The sequence below is a fragment of the Bombina bombina genome, chromosome 1, assembly GCF_027579735.1.
Source record: "Bombina bombina isolate aBomBom1 chromosome 1, aBomBom1.pri, whole genome shotgun sequence".
NCBI classification, from domain to species: domain Eukaryota; kingdom Metazoa; phylum Chordata; class Amphibia; order Anura; family Bombinatoridae; genus Bombina; species Bombina bombina.
Window position 1 is genome coordinate 653,431,502 of NC_069499.1, and position 24,534 is coordinate 653,456,035.

Sequence of the window (24,534 nt, forward strand, 5' to 3'; positions counted from 1 at the left end):
CACACTGGTCTAAAAGAGGCTGCTTCCGGGTGGTAAATCGCCATAGAACAAGCCACTGAGCTGTTGTTCGTTCCTGGTAGAGCGCTTCTCTCTTTGTATGCAAATTATTATGACCCTGGGGAAGTCTCCTATGGGTGATGGGGGAAACCAGACGTGGACTCCTTGCCCAGTGTGCTTAGAGGAATGTGGCTGCACCTCACTGACGAGGCCCATAGGAGGCCGAAACGATCGTCTGGGGTTGTCATGTTCCTTGTTCAGAGGAGAATTGCCTGGTATTTCGGGGCTGGACTGACCTTAATTGGCAGGATCAGACTGATATACTTCAGGAAAGTTTTCTTCTGTGAAAAGCACACTGGTCTAAAAGAGGCTGCTTCCGGGTGGTAAATCGCCATAGAACAAGCCACTGAGATGTTGTTCGTTCCTGGTAGAGCGCTTCTCTCTTTGTATGCAAAATATACTGTATTTGTCACTGGTACCTAGAGATATATATTTAACGTGGTATGGATGATAATTTAGCAAGTACGCTGTAATGACAATCCTTTATTCATACAGGTGTAGTTTAAATAACTGTGTATTTAGGAACGTCTTCCTTATAGTGCCTTTCTGTTCGTAATAGAACAAGTTTAAAGTTAACCTTATTATTAATGTGTGTTATTTTAATGAAAATCCTTATAACTATGTATGACAGATAAATAGTTGATTGTAGACATACCCTGACGAATTGTTATTGGTAAATATATATTTTTCTTTTAGTTAAGATGGGACGACTCGCTGTCCATAACTCCCTAGAAGACCTAACCACACATATGATCATATGATCTTATATTTCTGATAATACAAATAATTATGATAATGGAACAAGAGAATAGTAACGCAAATATTGATGGCGGGTGTACGGACATGCTAACCGCTTATCTAACTATACCAGAGAATATATACAATTCATTATAAACAATGCAACACTGATATTCCTATGATCGAATTCTCCTGAGTGTTTACATTCACTCATGTTGACACCGGCGTGAGAAGTCACGCCTCTCTGTATATGTCATTACAAAGTCATGTGACATACGACTGACCAATAGGGCAGACTATAGGTGATTGGCCAGCGCTTAGGGGTGTGTATGAATACTCACTCGTGATTGGCTCCAAGTAATACTTAAACCCTGAGTATGAGGCAGGACGGGTTAGCCTTTGAGAAAGCCACGGACGTGGCGAAATGCGCATCAGGCGCTCTGACAAATGCTGAGATTTTATTAGTTAGTGTGTTAATTCCATAATTATAATAGACATTAGCTTACAAGCTATTTCGTTGGTAATTATTTCTGGATATCGATTTGTGTCCAGGCTCATTACAGACAAGTATAATTATAGGAGCTTGTATGTAACTTAATTTGAGTATATTCAATTGTGTGGGATTCTGACAAAGATAGCACTGCTCCAATATTGCACCAGTCAGTTAATTTTGTGTGAGGTCAATCCTCTTTTTAGACTAGCAATCGTGCAATCCGCGAGCATATTATGGTGCTTCCTTGCCAGACCTACCCACTTAACACACTATAGATGGTTACAAACCGGTATCTCAGCACTTATCATTTATTTTAAATGCTTTTATATACACCTATTTGTGTGAATGTTTGTCACAATATATTTTAATTTCAACATATATTAAGTTACGTTTTATATATCATACCCAATCCTGCAAACTCATCATACAGAACTATTTACTATTAGGACTATTCGAGTGCTCTGTTATATCCAAATTTTTCTCTATATTTTTTCAAAGTAAAAAATTGGGAACCTGATTTCCTAGGCCTTTTGGGTTCTTCATCCAGGGGAGTGGTATTTGAATCAGGTGGTTTCTCTTCAGCAAGAATAGTTTAAGAAATCTTTCTTTCTTTTTTCCTTTTCCCTTTTCTTTTCCTTTAAAGGGGAGGAGAGTCCACGGCTTCATTCATTACTATTGGGAATTAAGAACCTGGCCACCAGGCGGGGGCAAAGACACCCCCAGCCAAAGGCTTAAATACCTCCTCCTCTTCCCTCACCCCCAGTCATTCTTTGCCTTTCGTCAGAGGAGGATGGCAGAGGAGTGCCGAGTTTCGGAGTAGTCTCGGGTGGAGGGTAATTTTCTTCGCAGTGAGGCTGGAGTTTTAAGTAGTCCTGTCAGTCTCTCAGTGAGGGCCTGGGTGAAAGTTGGAGTCCGAAGATGCAGGGAGACTCATGTTAACAGCTCCATAAGCAATCAGCTTTGATGAGTTTCGCTGCCTGCTTTCTTCACTCAAGTCCATGTCAGGAGCTACGCTACTAACCTTGTCACACTGTGTTCTGTTGCGTGGTGTAGATTCTGGTAAGATCGTTTAATTTTTATTATTGATGTTAATGATGATAACATAGAAGACAGGGTCACAGTGTAGCGCTTTTTTATCTTTACAGACTCAAGGGTTAATATTCCTGGAATTATTGAACAGGGGGTTTTATACATGATTTTGTTTGTGTCATTGCTGCGTTATGTGCGAGATGAGGCTCTGGAAATGTGTGGAACTTTCAGGTGACTTACGTGAATCTTGCGCGACCATTTTTGGTGCGCTTTTTCTTTATTGCAGGGGCGGTCCTGCCAGGCATTCCACGTGACAGGGTGTGTCTATCCTTCTCTGTTGACATAGCGGTTTCTGTAGTCCGGGTCCTAGGAGGTGGTGAATGCCCCGGCCTTTGGTGGTATAAAGGTGCATTTTTGTAAATTAAGCTGGTCTTCCCATAAACGCGATTGTGGACACTGACATGTTAGCGGGCACTCCCTCCTTAACAAAGTCTCATTCCTGTGTTTATTGTGAGGAGGTTCTGGTAGATCAGCCTTCTCAACTATGTTCCACATGCCTTGATAAAGTTACATCTAAATGTAAACGGATGTCTAGTACTACTGAGCCGTCCACCTCTGAGAGTTCTTCGTCCCATGAGGTGCGTTCCCTAATTTCATCTCCGATTGCACAAGCAGCGCCCTGGGGTCCAACTGTTACTCCTTCGGGAGAGATTCATTGGCTGTTAGACTTTGCGGACCAACTGGAATCAGCGGTTTCGAAAGTGATCAATGCCTTACCACGTTCTGCTAAGTGCAAGCGTAGGGTGTATCATGGCGGCTCGACCCAGGGTTTGTTCTCGCCGATGGCAGATCCAGAGGCTCTATACGAGGGTGAGGCCCACTCCGACTCTTCGGAGGCCCATTCTGGGTCGGAGTCCGTGTCATCTAAGCCTCCTGCTGCTGCGGAGCCTGATTATAGGTTTAGAATGGAAAATTTGCGTTTTCTGCTGCAACAGGTACTTGCTACTCTGAAGGTTCCGGAACCTAAGATCCCGGAGCAACCTGCAATTCCTAAACTTGACAAGGTGTACGAGGACAGGGTGGTGCCTCAGACTTTCCCGGTTCTTGTTTAGATGGGAAATATTAAGAATGAATGGGAGCGATTAGGGTCCCCCTTTTCCCCTTCTTCTTTTAAAAAACTGTTTTCCATTCCGGACTCTCAGCTTGAGCTGTGGGGGACCATCTTTACGCTCGCAAAATGGACGACTATTCCCCTTGAGGATAGTTCGTCGTTTAAATAGCCCATGGATAAAAAGCTGGAAAACATGTTGAGAAAGATGTTTCAGCATACGGTGTGTTTTTCAGCCTGCAGCGGCCGTTGCGGCGACATATTGGTGTGAATCCCTATTTTTTTTTTTTTGTTTAAATAATTTTTATTGAGGTTTATATTGATATGACATACAAACATGAGAAATATAACATCACATAATGAACTAAAATATAGCATATCATACAGTAGATTCCACTTCCGGGATAATAGTAGTCCATATTATGTCATATTCAGAGTTCCAAGTCAAAAGTAGACCTCATATTTTTTCTTTTTTTTTCTTGCTTTACACCGTTTCTTCAGTAATTAAATAACATATAAGCATAATATAAACATGGATACCAAGATATACAGAGATAGTGAGCTTTGAAAGAGAAACAAGAAAACCCAACATTTTATTACATATACAAAGTTATTGCAGATTTTTAAAGAACTATGATTAATTTTGCGGTATATTCGAGGATAAACCGCGTTAGAAGTCTCTGGTACGCAACTTACCAGAGATCTATAACAGTATTTAGTGAACACTGGTCTATGAAAAATTTAATCAAAACTTCAATGTTTAACTAAAGAAGTGGTTTAGTTACTGAGTAAATAGATGAGTAAGTGTATGAGTGAGTGAAGGGGGGAGGTCGGAGCCAGAATTTCAATACCTCTGAACCTATGGTTATCGGGTGGACAATATGCCTGGGACAGTGTTTATAATATGGAGGTAAGAAAGTTCTAGGGTGCAGAGAAGTGGAGTAAAAGCATAGAGCTTAATATGTCTCAGGAGGAGTACATGGCACAAAGACAGTATAGTATCCCGAAAAATACCTGAGAACTATGTGTTAATTTGTATCTCCACAATAAACCACTATGAGCACATGATGTGATCTGTATCACCCCTCAGGGAATGTTGTCCCCACTGGACACAAACGGAAAAGGGATATTGGATATGACCCACTCCGATGGACAGAGTGGGAAAGGGTGAGGGGAGATACGACATTGCATTCAAAGTGTCTGAATGTAGTTATATATATATATATATATATATATATATATATATATATATATATATATATATATATATATATATATATATATATATATATATATATATATATATATATATGGTCAGGTTGATAAAAACCAAATTTCAAACAATCTGAGACCTAACACGTCACATGTTTAAAGATAATCTATTAACTAGCTATGTGTGGTATAGATACTAAAAACAAAGCTAAATGCTTCGCTGTGATTGTGGTCGCTCACAGGTCGAATATTGCCACCAGTTATATTAACATGGGAGAAGGGAAATGCTTAGGTTCTTAGTTGCTGAAGTGGATTATAGTATTAGATGGGGTGTAAGTATCTTCAATATAACAAAGATTATGACAGTGACTAGTTGCGGATATACAGAATTGTATTAATAGTGTGCCAAAGAGAGAAAATCTAGTTTACTATGATTCTGTTATGTGGGTACGGGCCCTATACCCCCAAACAGAAAAATGAGAATACAGCACTTGGCTTGTTGTAATGTAAGGGTGCAACAATAAGTAGTGTATTATCCTCAGCCTGCTTTATATAACCATCGCCCACAAATTGCAATACAAATGGATTTTACAGGGTAGGTAGTGGGAAATCAATAATAGATAGAATATGGAAATATGCTATTATATAGATTATATTGAGATCAAAAAACAATTAAGAGCATAATAAAAAACCCATTAACCATCTCCCAATAATAAAATAAAATTGACATTATGTATAATAATAGCAGCAACATCTATCCAATCTCTTCCATGGGATATACTGTAAAAGCAAGACCCTGGGTGAAAAATGAAACATAGCCTAGTTTCTTTAGATCACAAACAGACACAGTATACATACAATTAACTTTTTCTCAGAGCCAATTGCATAAACTAATAATATAAACCTACATGATAGAAAAGCAAGCAGTTAGAACTTGAGGAGGTAAATCACAGAAACATGGAACTTGGTATCACGTGTTAACTAAATAACGGGCTCTTTAACTGATGTCTCTGAACAGAGCTAAAATTTCCTATAGGGAAAGGTGGATTTTTTAAAGCTTAATCTCTGAACACTGGGTTCAAGTTTTAACTATTGGAGAGCTATTCTGTCGCAGAATATATAAAATTCTATTTCAAATATCAGTACTACAACTAACATTAAGGGACATAAAACAATATAGTTAGAGTTCTCATGCAGTCTGTAGCGTCAATAGTATCAAATAGGCAAAAGAAATTGACATAAAAAAATAAATAAAAAAAAAATCACTGTTTGCCAGTTTTCATGAGGGCTGCAGAAATCCGTTATGTCCCAATACTGTGTATCCTTATCTCGCTATGTTCACAGTGGGGCCAGACCGGGTCAGTGAAACTTTATCCTATTCCGGCTCTCTGGTGATCTCTGAAGGTGGAATAACGGTCCCGCAAGAAGTTCATCAGCCACAGAGGCCAGCACTCGGCCATAAGACGATCCAGCCCCGTGGGACAAGGTTTCCACCACAGTAAGTTCTCCAACATCAAAAAGGAGCCCACCCAGGCAAACAGATAGAGCTTCCCAGTCATCACCACTCCAGAACAATCATAGCGGTCACTGTGTTTTTTGACTCTCGCTAGAACTTCTGTACCGCACCACTCCCCGGGAAGGAGTGAGGCAGGTAGAAGCCGGAGATGTTGTAAACAGGGCCTAGGATGCAGCGGTTCCTCTTGGCAGTTAGAAGTCCACTGTTGCGCAGCCGGCGACTTAGATTGAGTGGTAGCATTAGTGAAGAGAGTAGTAGAAGACCCGGGCGGTATTAGGGTGTTCGGCATAGCCAAGTCTCCTTCTTGTTTCCGGGCAGTCTCATAATATCGATTCCCATATAGGGAGGGCTCAGAAATATCATACAGAATGCCCTCATGTGAATCTTGTAACTTCTCCAGGTTTTCCGGCTCTGCGCTAGCCTGTAGCTCCTGACCAAACACCTTAATAAGCGTTAGCTTTAATTGTGCGAAATGAGCCTCTAGTAGATCTAGGATTTCCCTATCCCACGAGGTCGTCGCCATCTTCAGTTCAGATATCAGAGTCCTTAAATGGCTTGTTTTGCCGGAGTGGCAAATCAAATGCAGCAAAGTCTATGTATATTCTTGGATTTAGGGTAGCTTATAGTACGGTGGTGCACCTCAAAGTGGATTAGAGCTATAGAAAAAAGGCAAATAGGTTCTCCTAAAAATATTTGGAGCGAGAGCTCTGTAGAGATGCGACCATCCACCTCGGTGGCTGGCTCCGCCCCCTCGTGTGAATCCCTATTTGATATGGTCGAAGGGGAGACTTCCATCGACGAGATACAGAAGAAGATTAAGGAGCTGAAGGTGGCAAATTTTTCATCTGTGATGCTAATATGCAAATTATTCGCCTGAATGCTAAGGTGTCTTTCTTAACGCAGGATAAAAAGGCTAAGCCCAAGGGATCTACTTTTTCGTCCCTTTTGTGCGGACAAGGCCCAGCGCCAGAAACCCGCCGCAAAAGCCGTCCAGTCCAAGGGATCTTGGAAACCGGCTCATTCTTGGAACAAGTCTAAGCAGAGCAAGAAGCCTGCCGGGACTAAATCGGCATGAAGGGGCGGCCCCTGACCGTTGTCCGGATCACGTAGGGGTCAGATTATCTCAATTCTCAGTCGCATGGTTGCAGGACGTTCAGGACCCATGGGTTCTAGAAGTTGTCTCTTAGGGCTATAGGATAGGGTTCAGGTCCTATCCGCCAGAGGGAAGATTCCTCCTGTCAAACCTCTCGTCAAGACCAGAGAAGAGAGAGGCCTTTCTAGGTTGTGCCTCTCTCAGGGTTATCGTACCAGTACCCCTAGCAGAGAGGGGTCTATGGTACTATTGCAACCTTTGTGTGGTCTCAAAGAAGGAGAGCACGTTCCGCCCGAGTGTTTAAACAAGTTTCTGAGTGTTCCATCGTTCAAAATGGAAACCATCAGATCTATCCTGCCCCTAGTTCAAGATGGGCAGTTTGACAACTGTAGATTTGAAGGATGCTTACCTTCATATGCCAATTCACAGGGATCACTTCAGGTTCCTAAGATTTGCTTTCTTTCATGTAATTAGCAAGAGTCCATGAGCTAGTGACGTATGGGATATACATTCCTACCAGGAGGGGCAAAGTTTCCCAAACCTCAAAATGCCTATAAATACACCCCTCACCACACCCACAATTCAGTTTTACAAACTTTGCCTCCGATGGAGGTGGTGAAGTAAGTTTGTGCTAGATTCTACGTTGATATGCGCTCCGCAGCAAGTTGGAGCCCGGTTTTCCTCTCAGCGTGCAGTGAATGTCAGAGGGATGTGAAGAGAGTATTGCCTATTTGAATGCAGTGATCTCCTTCTACGGGGTCTATTTCATAGGTTCTCTGTTATCGGTCGTAGAGATTCATCTCTTACCTCCCTTTTCAGATCGACGATATACTCTTATATATACCATTACCTCTGCTGATTCTCGTTTCAGTACTGGTTTGGCTTTCTACAAACATGTAGATGAGTGTCCTGGGGTAAGTAAATCTTATTTTCTGTGACACTCTAAGCTATGGTTGGGCACTTTGTTTATAAAGTTCTAAATATATGTATTCAAACATTTATTTGCCTTGACTCAGAATGTTCAACTTTCCTTATTTTTCAGACAGTCAGTTTCATATTTGGGATAATGCATTTGAATTAATCATTTTTTTCTTACCTTCAAAAATTTGACTCTTTTTTTCCCTGTGGGCTGTTAGGCTCGCGGGGGCTGAAAATGCTTCATTTTATTGCGTCATTCTTGGCGCGGACTTTTTTGGCGCAAAAATTCTTTTCCGTTTCCGGCATCATACGTGTCGCCGGAAGTTGCGTCATTTTTTTTACGTTATTTTGCGCCAAAGATGTCGGCGTTCCAGATGTGGCGTCATTTTGGCGCCAAAAGCATTTAGGCGCCAAATAATGTGGGCGTTTGATTTGGCGCTAAAAAATATGGGCGTCGCTTTTATCTCCACATTATTTAAGTCTCATTTTTTATTGCTTCTGGTTGCTAGAAGCTTGTTCTTTGGCATTCTTTCCCATTCCTGAAACTGTCATTTAAGGAATTTGATCAATTTTGCTTTATATGTTGTTTTTTCTCTTACATATTGCAAGATGTCTCACGTTGCATCTGAGTCAGAAGATACTACAGGAAAATCGCTGTCTAGTGCTGGATCTACCAAAGCTAAGTGTATCTGCTGTAAACTTTTGGTAGCTATTCCTCCGGCTGTTGTTTGTATTGATTGTCATGACAAACTTGTTAAAGCAGATAATATTTCCTTTAGTAATGTACCATTGCCTGTTGCAGTTCCCTCAACATCTAAGGTGCAGAATGTTCCTGATAACATAAGAGATTTTGTTTCTGAATCCATAAAGAAGGCTATGTCTGTTATTTCTCCTTCTAGTAAACATAAAAAATCTTTTAAAACTTCTCTCCCTACAGATGAATTTTTAAATGAACATCATCATTCTGATTCTGATGACTCTTCTGGTTCAGAGGATTCTGTCTCAGAGGTTGATGCTGATAAATCTTCATATTTATTTAAAATGGAATTTATTCGTTCTTTACTTAAAGAAGTACTAATTGCTTTAGAAATAGAGGATTCTGGTCCTCTTGATATTAATTCTAAACGTTTGGATAAGGTATTTAAAGCTCCTGTGGTTATTCCAGAAGGTTTTCCTGTTCCTAATGCTATTTCTGCAGTAATTTCCAAAGAATGGGATAAATTGGGTAATTCATTTACTCCTAAACGTTTTAAGCAATTATATCCTGTGCCGTCTGACAGATTAGAATTTTGGGACAAAATCCCTAAAGTTGATGGGGCTATTTCTACCCTTGCTAAACGTACTACTATTCCTACGTCAGATGGTACTTCGTTTAAGGATCCTTTAGATAGGAAAATTGAATCCTTTCTAAGAAAAGCTTATCTGTGTTCAGGTAATCTTCTTAGACCTGCTATATCTTTGGCTGATGTTGCTGCAGCTTCAACTTTTTGGTTGGAAACTTTAGCGCAACAAGTAACACATCATGATTCTCATGATATTATTATTCTTCTTCAGCATGCTAATAATTTTATCTGTGATGCCATTTTTGATATTATCAGAGTTGATGTCAGGTTTATGTCTCTAGCTATTTTAGCTAGAAGAGCTTTATGGCTTAAAACTTGGAATGCTGATATGGCTTCTAAATCAACTCTACTTTCTATTTCTTTCCAGGGTAACAAATTATTTGGTTCTCAGTTGGATTCTATTATTTCAACTGTTACTGGTGGGAAAGGAACTTTTTTACCACAGGATAAAAAATCTAAAGGTAAAAACAGGGCTAATAATCGTTTTCGTTCCTTTCGTTTCAACAAAGAACAAAAGCCTGATCCTTCATCCTCAGGAGCAGTTTCAGTTTGGAAACCATCTCCAGTCTGGAATAAATCCAAGCCAGCTAGAAAGGCTAAGCCTGCTTCTAAGTCCACATGAAGGTGCGGCCCTCATTCCAGCTCAGCTGGTAGGGGGCAGGTTACGTTTTTTCAAGGAAATTTGGATCAAATTTGTTCACAATCTTTGGATTCAGAACATTGTTTCGGAAGGGTACAGAATTGGTTTCAAGATGAGACCTCCTGCAAAGAGATTTTTTCTTTCCCGTGTCCCAGTAAATCCAGTAAAAGCTCAAGCATTTCTGAAATGTGTTTCAGATCTAGAGTTGACTGGAGTAGTTATGCCAGTTCCATTTCCGGAACAGGGGATGGGGTTTTATTCAAATCTCTTCATTGTACCAAAGAAGGAGAATTCCTTCAGACCAGTTCTGGATCTAAAAATATTGAATCGTTATGTAAGGATACCAACGTTCAAAATGGTAACTGTAAGGACTATCTTGCCTTTTGTTCAGCAAGGGAATTATATGTCCACAATAGATTTACAGGATGCATATCTGCATATTCCGATTCATCCAGATCATTATCCGTTCCTGAGATTCTCTTTTCTGGACAAGCATTACCAGTTTGTGGCTCTGCCGTTTGGCCTAGCTACCGCTCCAAGAATTTTTTACAAAGGTTCTCGGTGCCCTTCTTTCTGTAATCAGAGAACAGGGTATTGTGGTATTTCCTTATTTGGACGATATCTTGGTACTTGCTCAGTCTTTACATTTAGCAGAATCTCATACGAATCGACTTGTGTTGTTTCTTCAAGATCATGGTTGGAGGATCAATTTACCAAAAAAGTTCATTGATTCCTCAGACAAGGGTAACCTTTCTGGGTTTCCAGATGGATTCAGTGTCCATGACTCTGTCTTTAACAGACAAGAGACGTCTAAAATTAATTACAGCTTTGTCGAAACCTTCAGTCACAATCATTCCCTTCGGTAGCCTTATGCATGGAAATTCTAGGTCTTATGACTGCTGCATCGGACGCGATCCCCTTTGCTCATTTTCACATGCGACCTCTTCAGCTCTGTATGCTGAATCAATGGTGCAAGGATTACACAAAGATATCTCAATTAATATCTTTAAAACCGATTGTTCGACACTCTCTAACGTGGTGGACAGATCACCATCGTTTAATTCAGGGGGCTTCTTTTTGTGCTTCCGACCTGGACTGTAATTTCAACAGATGCAAGTCTCACAGGTTGGGGAGCTGTGTGGGGATCTCTGACGGCACAAGGAGTTTGGGAATCTCAGGAGGTGAGATTACCGATCAATATTTTGGAACTCCGTGCAATTTTCAGAGCTCTTCAGTTTTGGCCTCTTCTGAAGAGAGAATCGTTCATTTGTTTTCAGACAGACAATGTCACAACTGTGGCATACATCAATCATCAAGGAGGGACTCACAGTCCTCTGGCTATGAAAGAAGTATCTCGAATTTTGGTTTGGGCGGAATCCAGCTCCTGTCTAATCTCTGCGGTTCATATCCCAGGTATAGACAATTGGGAAGCGGATTATCTCAGTCGCCAAACGTTGCATCCGGGCGAATGGTCTCTTCACCCAGAGGTATTTCTTCAGATTGTTCAAATGTGGGAACTTCCAGAAATAGATCTGATGGCGTCTCATCTAAACAAGAAACTTCCCAGGTATCTGTCCAGATCCCGGGATCCTCAGGCGGAGGCAGTGGATGCATTATCACTTCCTTGGAAGTATCATCCTGCCTATATCTTTCCGCCTCTAGTTCTTCTTCCAAGAGTAATCTCCAAGATTCTGAAGGAATGCTCGTTTGTTCTGCTGGTAGCTCCGGCATGGTCTCACAGGTTTTGGTATGCGGATCTTGTCCGGATGGCCTCTTGCCAACCGTGGACTCTTCCGTTAAGACCAGACCTTCTGTCTCAAGGTCCTTTTTTCCATCAGGATCTGAAATCCTTAAATTTAAAGGTATGGAGATTGAACGCTTGATTCTTGGTCACAGAGGTTTCTCTGACTCTGTGATTAATACTATGTTACAGGCTCGTAAATCTGTATCTAGAGAGATATATTATAGAGTCTGGAAGACTTATATTTCTTGGTGTCTTTCTCATCATTTTTCTTGGCATTCTTTTAGAATACCGAGAATATTACAGTTTCTTCAGGATGGTTTAGATAAGGGTTTGTCTGCAAGTTCCTTGAAAGGACAAATCTCTGCTCTTTCTGTTCTTTTTCACAGAAAGATTGCTATTCTTCCTGATATTCATTGTTTTGTACAAGCTTTGGTTCGTATAAAGCCTGTCATTAAGTCAATTTCTCCTCCTTGGAGTTTGAATTTGGTTCTGGGGGCTCTTCAAGCTCCTCCATTTGAACCTATGCATTCATTGGACATTAAATTACTTTCTTGGAAAGTTTTGTTCCTTTTGGCCATCTCTTCTGCCAGAAGAGTTTCTGAATTATCTGCTCTTTCTTGTGAGTCTCCTTTTCTGATTTTTCATCAGGATAAGGCGGTGTTGCGAACTTCTTTTGAATTTTTTCCTAAAGTTGTGAATTCCAACAACATTAGTAGAGAAATTGTGGTTCCTTCATTATGTCCTAATCCTAAGAATTCTAGGGAGAAATCGTTGCATTCTTTGGATGTTGTTAGAGCTTTGAAATATTATGTTGAAGCTACTAAATCTTTCCGAAAGACTTCTAGTCTATTTGTTATCTTTTCCGGTTCTAGAAAAGGCCAGAAAGCTTCTGCCATTTCTTTGGCATCTTGGTTGAAATCTTTAATTCATCTTGCCTATGTTGAGTCGGGTAAAACTCCGCCTCAGAAAATTACAGCTCATTCTACTAGGTCAGTTTCTACTTCCTGGGCGTTTAGGAATGAAGCTTCGGTTGATCAGATTTGCAAAGCAGCAACTTGGTCCTCTTTGCATACTTTTACTAAATTCTACCATTTTGATGTATTTTCTTCTTCTGAAGCAGTTTTTGGTAGAAAAGTACTTCAGGCAGCGGTTTCAGTTTGAATCTTCTGCTTATGTTTTTCATTAAACTTTATTTTGGGTGTGGATTATTTTCAGCAGGAATTGGCTGTCTTTATTTTGTCCCTCCCTCTCTAGTGACTCCAAAGATCCACATCTTGGGTAGTCATTATCCCATACGTCACTAGCTCATGGACTCTTGCTAATTACATGAAAGAAAACATAATTTATGTAAGAACTTACCTGATAAATTCATTTCTTTCATATTAGCAAGAGTCCATGAGGCCCGCCCTTTTTTTGTGGTGGTTATGATTTTGTATAAAGCACAATTATTCCAATTCCTTATTTTATATGCTTTCACACTTTTTTATCACCCCACTTCTTGGCTATTCGTTAAACTGAATTGTGGGTGTGGTGAGGGGTGTATTTATAGGCATTTTGAGGTTTGGGAAACTTTGCCCCTCCTGGTAGGAATGTATATCCCATACGTCACTAGCTCATGGACTCTTGCTAATATGAAAGAAATGAATTTATCAGGTAAGTTCTTACATAAATTATGTTTTTCTGGACCAGCACTTCGTTTGTGGCCCTTCCCTTTGGTCTGGCGACGGCCGCGAGAGTCTTCACGAAGGTTCTGGTGGCGCTGCTTGCAGTAGCCAGATCCAGGGGCATTGCCGTGGTGCCTTATCTGGACGACATCCTAGTTCAGGCGCCGTTGTTCAGCCTCGCAGAGGATCATTCGAGGGCTATTCTTCTGCTCCAGTCTCACGGTTGGAAGATCAACTCGGGAAAGAGTTCCCTGGTTCCTAGCAACACTTTAGAGTTCCTGGGTACGATAATAGACTATGTCCATGAAAATATTTCTCACAGATCAGCGACGCAGTAAGCTTGCGTCGACCTGTCTGGCCCTTAACTCCTTCACATGCCCTTTGGTGGCTCAATGTATGGAGGTGATAGGTCTCATGGTGTCAAGCATAGATGTCATCCCATTCGCCAGACTCCATCTCAGACCTCTTCAATTGTGCATGTTGAGACAGTGGAACGGCGATCATTCAGATCTATCACAGCTGATATCTATGGATGCTCGGACTCGGAACTCCCTCTCTTGGTGGATCCTTCTTGAGACTGTCCTGGGAGATTGTGACCACTGCCGCCAGTCTGACAGAATGGGAGCAAGGAAAGTGGTCCAGGGAGGAGTCTCTCCTTCCGATTAACATCCTAGAACTGCGAGCGATTTATAATGCTCTGAAGGCATGGCCTTCTCTGGAGTCGGTCAGTTTCATCGGGTTCCAGACCGTCAACATTACCATGGTGGCTTACATCAACCATCAGGGGGGTACGAGGAGCTTCCTCGCAATGAGGGAGGTGTCTCGGATTCTGGAGTGGGTGGAGTCTCACGACTGCTCGCTTTCAGCGATTCACATTCCTGGTGTGGACAACTGTGAAGCAGATTTTCTCATCCTTCCAACCGGGTGGAATGGTCTCTTCACCCCAAGGTCTTTGCGGAGATTTGTCACAGATGGGGATAGCCGGAGATAGATCTCATGGCATCCAGACTCAATTGCAAGATGCCTTGATACGGGTCGAGGTCCAGGGAACCCCAGGCAGAGCTGACAGATGCCTTAATTGTTCCTTGGGGTTTCTGCCTAGCTTACATCTTTCCACCGCTACCACTCCTACCTCGAGTAGTGGCACGCATCAAACAGGAGCGGGCCTCGTCCATTCTGATTGCTCCTTCGAGGACGTGGTATGCGGATCTGGTGGGGATGTCGTCCTCTTCGCCATGGAGATTACCCTGTCGCAGGGATCTGCTGTCACAGGGTCCTGTTCAACATCGAAATCTAGATTCTCTGAGGCTTACTGCGTGGAGATTGAACGCCTAGTCTTAGCCAAGAGAGGCTTTTCTGAAAGTGTGATTGATACTCTAATTCAGGCAAGGAAGCCAGTCACTCGTTGCATCTACCATAAGGTGTGGAGAATTTACTTGTCCTGGTTTGAGAAGCATGGATATCCTTGGCACAAGCTGAAGGTATCGAGGATTCTGGCTTTTCTCTAGGAAGGTTTGGAGAAAGGTCTTGCCGCTAGTTCCTTAAAGGGACAGATTTCGGCATTATCAGTTTTGTTGCATAGACTCGCTGAGCTCCTGGACATCTTTTGTCCAGGCTCTGTCTAGAATCGGACCTGTCTTTTGACAGTCAGCTCCGCCTTGGAGCTTAAACTTAGTCCTTAAGGTTTTGCAGAGGGTTCCGTTTGAACCTATGCACTCCATTGACATTAAGATTTTGTCCTGGAAGGTTCTCTTCCTGTTGGCTATTGCATCGGCGCAGAGTATCTGAGCTAGCTTCCTTGTAAAGCGACCATCCTTATCAGTGTTTCATGCGGATAAGGCTGTCCTTCGCACTGGTTTGGGCTACAAAGGATTTCCGACAGTCTACATCTCTTTGTGTGGTGTATTCTGGGAAGCGCAAGGGGCAAAGGGCCTCTGCTGCTACTTTGTCTTTTTGGTTGAGGAGCTTGATTCGCTTGGCTTATGAGACAGCGGTACATAAGCCTCCTCAGAGGATCACGGCTCATTCAACTAGAGCTATGGCTTCGTTTTGGGCCTTCAAGAATGAGACCTCTATGGAGCAAATTTGTAAGGCGGCTACCTAGTCCTCCTTACACACTTTTACAAAGTTTTAGAAATTTTACGTTTTTGCTTCTGCGGAAGCAGTTTCTGGGAGAGAGGTTTTGTAGGCTGTGTTGCCCTCAGATTAGGGGTCCGCCTTTTACCCTCCTGATTTCATTCAGTGTCCTCTAGAGCTTGGGTATATGTTTCCAATAGTAATGAAAGAAGCAGTGGACTCTCCTCCCCTTTAGATGGGAAACATAAATTATGCTTACCTGATAATTTCTTTTCCATCGAGGGGAGGAGAGTCCACAGCTCCCGCCCGTATCTCCGTGTGGCGGACCTAAATTTTCTATTCTTCTGGAACCTTTTATACCCAGATATTTCTCCTACTGTTCCTGGTTCCCTCGGCAGAATGATTGGGGGATGAGGGAAGTGGGGGAGGTATTTAAGCCTTTGTCTGGGGTGTCTTTGCCTCCTTCTGGTGGCCAGGTTCTTAATTCCCAATAGTAATGAATAAAGCCGTGGACTCTCCTCCCCTCGATGGAAATGAAATTATCAGGTAAGCATAATTTGTTTTCTTAATTTGTTTTCTTAATTTGTTTTCTTAATTTGTTTTCTTAATTTGTTTTCTTAATTTGTTTTCTTAATTTGTTTTCTTAATTTGTTTTGTTTTCTTAATTTGTTTTCTTAATTTGTTTTTCTTTCTTTTTTTCTTTTCTTTCTTTCACACGGTGAGTCCACGGATCATAAATTACTGTTGGGAATATCACTCTTGGCCAGCAGGAGGAGGCAAAGAGCACCACCACAAAGCTGTTGATTATCACTTCCCTTCCCACAACCCCCAGTCATTCACTTTGCCTTTAGTGCAAGAAGGTGGTGAAGATTTAGGTGCCTGATTAAGATTCTTTATCAAGATTTTTTTTTATTTTGGAAGCCTCAGCAGGCTTGCTCTGATCTTCCCTGACAAGTTGGCTTTAGCTGTACGTCTCTTCAGTAGGGCTGTGGTAGCTTTCAAGCAGTTAGGGACTTGTGGGGTGGGCCTCACTGCGTTTTCCTGATAGAATTACTGCCCGCAAACAGAATGCCAGAGAAGGCTTACTCTATTCATTTCATCTATCCACAGGTCTCTGTGAGGAGTGGCTTCCTCTCATCCTTTGTGAGCTGTCCTCCTGCCGGACAGTCAGGGATGCAAGTAAGTGCTGTCACGCCGTGCCGCTCTAGCCGTTGCTAGGGGCGCAGCTTCTCCTTCCTTGCTCGTTGTCAGGTGTAGTGTCGGCTCCGGATGCGTGCGGCGCTGACGTCATCGCCGCATTCTCCGGATGGTAGTCGGAGCTCAGTGGCGTGAATCTGCGCCTATTTAAATGTTTGTAGAATGATCTGTCACTGCCCAAGTATAGGTGTTACTTTGTGTGCTCCTGGGTGTGACACATCGTTCTTTTTTGTGCCTAATATCGTTTCTGAACCTTCCTGCCTGACTACCTGCCTTAACCTTAAACTGCTGCATTAATTGCTGTTGTTGAACCTGCCTGTCTGACTACTCTACCTGCCTTAACCCTTACACTGCTGGATTGATCTCTGTTGCCAAACCCTGCCTGACCATTCTAGTGATGTGCACTTGGACTGCTTTACTGTTTCCAAACCCTGCCTGCCTATTCTAATGGTTTATCCTTGGACTGCTTTACTGTTTCCAAACCCTCCCTGACCATTCTAGTGGTTTACCCTTGGTTTGCTTTGCTGTTGCCAAACCCTGCCTGACCATTCTAGTGGTTCATCCTTGGACTGCTCTGCTGTTGCCACTGGGGACTGTCCTGCCTGTGATGAGTGCCGCCTTCCTCATCTCACTAACTTTCTCTGCTCTGGGATATTCCCTATCATTCCGGCTCAACGCTGGGATAACAAGACTACTGGCCGAGTTTGGTCTGATAGAGGAGTAGTATGGCACTACAACACATAACTGCACCATATTGGGCAATAATTCCAGAAGGAGGATTTTTCTGGCAGGATGCAGGGTACTGTGTGGCAGTAGAATAAGGGAATCTTTATTTTTTCTCTTTTATTGGTGGCTCAGAAGTGTGCTAATTATATGTGCAGTCATTTTGATGTGGGTGCTGTTAACAGTAACGGCACTAGTTTATGCGGCTTCTAGCTGATACTTGGCGTGATGTCATTAAGGGGGTGTGTCTCCTCCTTTCTGCGCTCAGTTTTCCTTTTGCTGCTGTTTCGTCTGAAACATCAGTCGCACTGACTTATTTTAGTTCTCCTCTCTGTCGCTTGTGTTCTGCTATGGATACAACAGGCTCCGTTTTAGACAATCCATTTTGTCACCCGGTGCCAGGAGGAGCAGGTAGTCACCTCAGCTTAGTGCTGTGGTGTAGAGTGTGCTGGGGAGGTTTGTGCTAAAGAGTAGAGCCCTTTCTTAGGGGCTTTTTTAAAATACATTGTTTGTCGTTTTCTTTTTTAATTTTTAAAGAGACAGTAACAGTTTTTTTTTTTTTTTACGAAGTTAGACTCCCTGGGCGTTGCTATTGTACGACAACCGTGGGTTGTTCTATGTTCTGCAGAGTGGAATGATCCTTTGTTTTTTTCCTGGGAATCTGTTCTCCTTTTTGGGGGCAGATAGCGGTCTTTGTCTTGGCCGGGTACCTTCATGGGAGTCGTGATCCGTGAGGCTGACACTTCAAAGGTTATTTGGGCATGACGGACTCTGGGACTGAGTGGTTTATTTCGGCTTTGCAGGCGGTGTCACTAACGTGCAGTTAACTAGGCTTCGAGTTTTCTCCCGTGTCATCTTTATTTTTTAGGGTGTCGAGTAATCAGACTGTGGTACCTCTTTAAGGGGGCCACCTTTTGTACCCACCCGTTGTTTGCGTTCTGTGCCCTCTAGCTTGGGTATTCTTTTCCCAAAAGTAATGAATGCAACTGTGGACTCTTCCCTTGTAAGAAGACAAACCTAAATTATGCTTACCTGATTTCATTTTCTTCTGAAGGGAAGAGTCCACAGCTCCCGCCTGTGTTTTTATCTAGAAGACGGCTGTAATTTTTTGTTCTTCTGGCACCTTTTTACACCCTGATATTTCTCAGTTTCCTTGTTCCCCCCCTGGGGGATGAGGGAAGTGGGGGAGGTATTTAAGCCTTTGGCTTAAGTCTTGGTCTGCGGACGTTTCTTCTAAATCTAAGCTTTTGGCTATACCTTACAAGGGAAAGACCTTGTTCAGGCCAGCTTTGGCACAGATTATCTCCGATATCACGGGTGGTAAAGGATACTTTCTGTCTCAAGACAAAAAGAATAAATCAAAGAGACGTCAGACCAATTTTCGTTCCTTTCGTAACTTCAGAGGTAAGTCTTCCCCTGCCTCTACCAAGCAGGAACAATCCAAGTCTTCTGGAAGCCTGGCCAGTCTTGGAATAAGGGGAAGCAATCCAAGAAACCCGCAGCTGAATCCAAGTCAGCATGAAAGGGTTGCCCCTGATCCAGAATCGGATCAAGTGGGGGGCAGACTCTGTTTTCGCATTCTTGTGAATGAGACTTTCCAGACCTGCTGGCAGTGGACAAAGTGTTCCAGGGGTACAAGTTAGAGTTCAAGACTTTTCCTCCCAGGGGCAGGTTCCACCTCTCAAGATTATCTGTAGACCGGATAAAAAGAGAGGCGTTCTTGAAATGTGTACAGGATCTTTCCCTCTTGGGAGTGATGGTTCCAGTTCCAAGTCAGGAACAGGGTCTCGGATTTTACTCCAACCTGTTTGTGGTTCCCAAGAAAGAGGGAGCTTTCAGACCCATTCTACATCTAAAGCTGCTAAACAAATTCCTCAGAGTGCTGTCCTTCAAGATGGAGACTATCCGCTCCATTCTTCTTCTTATTTAAGAACGTCAATTCATGACGACCATAGACTTGAAGGAAGCGTATCTGCACATTCCAATTCACAAGGATCATCACAAATATCTGAGGTTTGCCTATCTAGACAAACATTACCAATTTGTGGAACTGCCATTTGGTCTTGCCACGCCTCCCAGAATTTTTTCAAAGGTCCTGGGAGCTCTGCTGGCGGTAATTTGGTCTCTGGGTCTTGCAGTGGCATCTTATCTGGATGACATTCTGGTTCAGGCGCCATCCATTCAACTAGCAGAATCCCATACAAAGATTTTGTTGGGGTTTCTTTGTTCCCACAGTTGGAAAATCAATATGGAGAAAAGTTTTCTTTTTTCATCTACAAGAGTGACCTTCCTAGGAACCATTATAGACTCTCTGTCTATGAAAAATTTTCTGACGGAGGACAGAAGAGCCAAGATTCTGTCCGCCTGTCTGTCCCTACAAGCAGCGACACGACCATTAGTGGCCCAATTCATGGAGGCAATCGGGTTCATGGTGGCTTCCATGGACATAGTTGCGTTTGCTCGGTTCCATTTGAGACTTCTGCAGCTATGCATGCTCTCTCAGTGGAACAGGGATTATGCAGATCTATCTCAAAAAATAGTTCTGGATCAATCTACAAGGGACCCCCTACCGTGGTGGCTTTCGCAAGAACACCTGTGTTTTCAGAGACCCTCTTGGGTGGAGAGTCCACCGACTATGAGTGCTAGCCTGAGTTCTAGGAGAGGGTGAGAAACCCAGCCTACAGCAGGGTAGAGGTGCCTTATTTTTTCTCTAATTTTATTTGAGAGTAAACAGTTATTTTTCTCCATAACGGTCGAAGAATCAGTTGGTTAGCTATGGAGGACTCTGATGTTAACCCTTTTGATGGTTCTTTGGCAATTAAAATATAACTGCCTTTATTTTGAGAAGGCCATGGTATGCCCTCCTGCCCAGTTCTTTTTCCATCTGTCTGCAATCGTTTTAAAAGCTAAGAAGGGCTCTAGAAATGTTATACCTTCTGATAAATTACCCCCTTCTGAGTTATCTACTTCTCAGGACTCTGTTATCCAAGAGATGTCTATCCTCTTCCCTTAACTCAGATTTAATCCTATCTCTCAATCAGTTCCCTGCGGTTAGCCCTTACACCCCTCTGGTGGTAGGTTTTTTTCCAATTGATTTTTCTTCACATTTGCAATCTGCTGTATTGGCGGCCCTAAATGCTTTACCTATCTCTGGGGAAACTCAAGATAAAAGTCAGGTATTGTCCTCCAGATTTGGGGGACATTTCTTCTCTTCAGTCAGAATTGTCTAACCTATCTCATATTTCTGAGGATGGACCTAACCTTTGTCGCGTCAGAAGGTGACATTTCAGATGTAGAGACTTCCAAAGCTAAAACTCCTGCTTCTGAAGAATCAAAATTCAGATTCAAAATTGAACATCTCCGTTTCCTCCTGAAGGAGGTTTTAGCCACCTTGGACGTTCCAGAGGCTAAACTTAAAGAGTAACCCAAGATTCTTGATAGGGTCTATGAGGAAAGGAAGGCCCCTGAGACCTTTCCAGTCCTAGTCTGTATGGCGAGTATTATTTCCGGTGAATGGGAGAAAATTGAATCTCCGTTTTCCCCCCTCATCTACCTTCAAGAAATTGTTCCCATTCCCTGACTCACATTTGGAACTGTGGAGTTCCATACCTAAGGTAGACAGAGTAATTTCTACTCTTGCTAAGCATGCTACCATCCCGTTGGAAGATAGCTCTATCTATGGATAAGAAATTGGAAAGTTACTTGAGGAGAATGTTCCGACACATGGGTTTCCTTTTTCAGCTAGAGGCTGCGATGGGCGCTGTGGCGGGGGCAGCCACTTATTGGTGTGACTCCCTGTTTAAACTAATTGTGGTTGAATTCGCTTTGGAGAAGATGTGATGCTAATATGCAGGTTAAAAAATAAAAACAAAAAGAGGGCGCCTCATAGCGTAATTCTGTTTCACAAGCAGAAATATGCTGATAGGAATTGCATTTACCAGATATGTTGGCACTGTACTTTGACCAGTGCAGATCAGCAGGCTAGCACTTAACAGTGGCTAGTACACTGGAACCGGTTCCACTTGTAGTGATCACCGCTGGTTCGTATCGACAATACCACAAGATAAAAACAAGGGAAACTTACGATTTACTTTAAAAATGTAACGCTTTATTTTGTAACGCGTTTCTCAACCTATTTCTTCAGACAATACAAAGCGAATAATAAAAATTACAATTAGCAACAATATATACACAATTTTGTTAAAAAACGGAAGTTGTCACTTATGTTATGGCCAATGAATGGCCTACGAATCTATTCAAATTAAATGGTAAGGTGAGTGTTGTAATAGATGGTAACAATTTAACCCCTAGATTGCATTTGGTGCGCTAAGTTTAACTGTTTGATGGATATAGTCGTATTTGAAGAAAAAAAACAAGTGCTTGACATATCATCCCTTTAGACACTGACTAGATCTAAGGATTGTAATTAAATTTCAGTGTGTAAGACAAACTCATTGATGCATTAATATCTATTAGTATTAAATGGTTTATTTTTTTCTCCGGAGTGAAAATCTCCCCCGTCACTAAACCTTAAGATTTAAGGATTGCAATTCGATTTCAATGTGTAAAATAAACTCATTGATACATTAGTATCTATTGGTATTAAATGGTTCATTTATTCACCGGAGTACAAATCTCCCCCCTCACTAAACATTATTAAAAGTACAAACTTTGAAATAATAGTGCGATCGCAAACAGAGGATTTTTAAATCGCTGTTGTGGTTACAAGAGCCCAAAAAGGACAAAAATCCCTCTAGTGGGAGCTAGCTGCACACCACAGAGGCCACAGCTTTTTTTAAAAAAAACATATAATTGCACTTAAAATGACAAGTTATATGATATTCTAGGTTAACACATATATAGTGTATGAAGCTATAACTGTAAACAACCTAGAAATATATTTGATTTTGTAATCTATTATAAAAAGAGTGATCTTAAAGGGACAGTCAAGTCTAAAAAAACTTTCATGATTTAAATAGGTCATGTCATTTTAAACAACTTCCCAATTTACTTTTATCACCAATTTTGCTATTTTCTCTTGGTATTCTTAGTTGAAAGCTAAAACTAGGAGGTTCATATGCTAATTTCTTAGACCTTTTAAGACTGCCTCTATTCTGAATGCATTTTGACCACTAGAGGACATTAGTCCATGTGTTTCATATAGATAACATTGAGCTCATGCACGTAAAGTGACCTAGGAGTGAGCACTGATTGGCTAAAATGCAAGTCTGTCAAAAAACTGAAATAAGAGGGCAGTCAGCAGAAGCTTAGATATAAGGTAATTACAGAGGTAAAATGTGTATTAATATAACAGGGTTGGTTATGCAAAACTGGGGAATGGGTAATAAAGGGATTATCTTTCTTTTAAAACAAAAAATCTGGTGTTGACTGTCCCTGTGTTTCAGTACTTGACAACTAATTTGAATTTTAACCATTACCAACAACGCTTCTGTTTGTATGGTTCTTGGTATAAAAGTGGAAACTGTACACAACCTAGAAATATATTTGATTTTGTAATTTATTATAAAAATAGTGATCTTAAGTGTGTCGGTACTTGACAACTAATTTACATATCACACTTACCATTCGTACACATACTATAAATATATATATATATATATATATATATATATATATATATATATATATATATATATATATATATATATATATATATATATATAATATTATACATTGGTACCATAATATGTAATATACCACAATCTAATCATATCTAAAATACTACATATTACACTTTATATTACACCAAATAAATATATCATGACCAGAAACACAACACATATTTTAACATATTTACACATCAACACCATATACATCTGTATCCTGCATACTATGAATAAGAAATCACTAGAATTATAGGTCACCAAAATTGCACGATCCTCCTCTCTTTTCCATTTTTATTTCAAGAACCATACAAAGAGAAGCGTTGTTGGTAATGGTTAAAATTCAAATTTGCGTATATCTATTGATAATAGTTGTGTGTAATGTGTGAGGTAACCATTACTAGTTATGGTTCCTTTAAACTGCCATATTTGAATTTCAAACCTTTGCCAACAACGCTTATGTTTATATGATTCTTTGAATACAAAATGAGAAAAAGGGAGAATGCATTTTTGTTAGCCTATGATTCTGGTGACGTCTTGTTCATTGTGTGCAGTGTAAGAGTATATGTGGTATTACAGTGTATATAAATTTGTAGGGAGTTTCACTGTCCACCAAAAGAGTTGTATTAGTGTTGCTTAGCTGCTAGTAAGCTACTGTCCCATGGAGCCGAAAAAATAAATAAAAATAATTTTATTATGTATAAATATGTCCTTTTAATTGTGCTTTTTGTGCATAATAGAAAATACCAAAGGCAGATTAACCAGAATTAGATAGTATTTAATAATAAATAATTTTGTATGGCAAACATTATAACTTTGTTTTGATAACCACATACATATGTTTTCTTCCTTTGTTAGAGAATCGGAAACACATTTTTCTTCTGATACAGACTTTGAAGACACAGAAGGAAAAGTCCCAAAACAAGGCAAAGGAAAAGTAAGTTTAAAAAAAAAAAATACAAATAAATTAATACTGCAGTTTATAAGATTAGACATTTTACTGTTTTCCCCCCCCTCTTAAATATAGAAAGGCAAAAAAGCCCTTGGTGAAAAAGTCAAAGGGGTACCCGTAAAATCTTCTGCACCCAACTGGATGAATGGACATCATCAGCAAAATGGAGTGGAGAACATGATGCTGTTTGATGTGGTCAAGATGGGCAAGTGTGCAATGCAGGTAATGCCACACTTTTTAACCAGTTTCTTTAATGCATGTTCATTTGATACATTCAAATTTGTCACCATATTAGTTCATTAAAAAAAAGTGTGTGTGTGTGTAAAATATATTTTAAAAAATGTATGCAACTTTACAACACTTTTAATTAACTGAAGGAAATAACATGCAAAAATAAATAAACTTAG

General features: G+C 41.1%; 1 protein-coding gene across 1 annotated transcript in view; it reads left to right on the forward strand.

Annotated features, from left to right (window-relative positions):
- The window catches only part of STAG2 (stromal antigen 2), an 848,979-nt gene that overhangs the window by 148,642 nt on the left and 675,803 nt on the right, over positions 1-24,534 (forward strand). The window contains exons 4-5 of the mRNA XM_053699120.1: positions 24,034-24,112; positions 24,203-24,349. Coding sequence (XP_053555095.1) covers positions 24,034-24,112; positions 24,203-24,349 — 226 coding nt within the window. The remainder of the gene's footprint in view (positions 1-24,033; positions 24,113-24,202; positions 24,350-24,534) is intronic.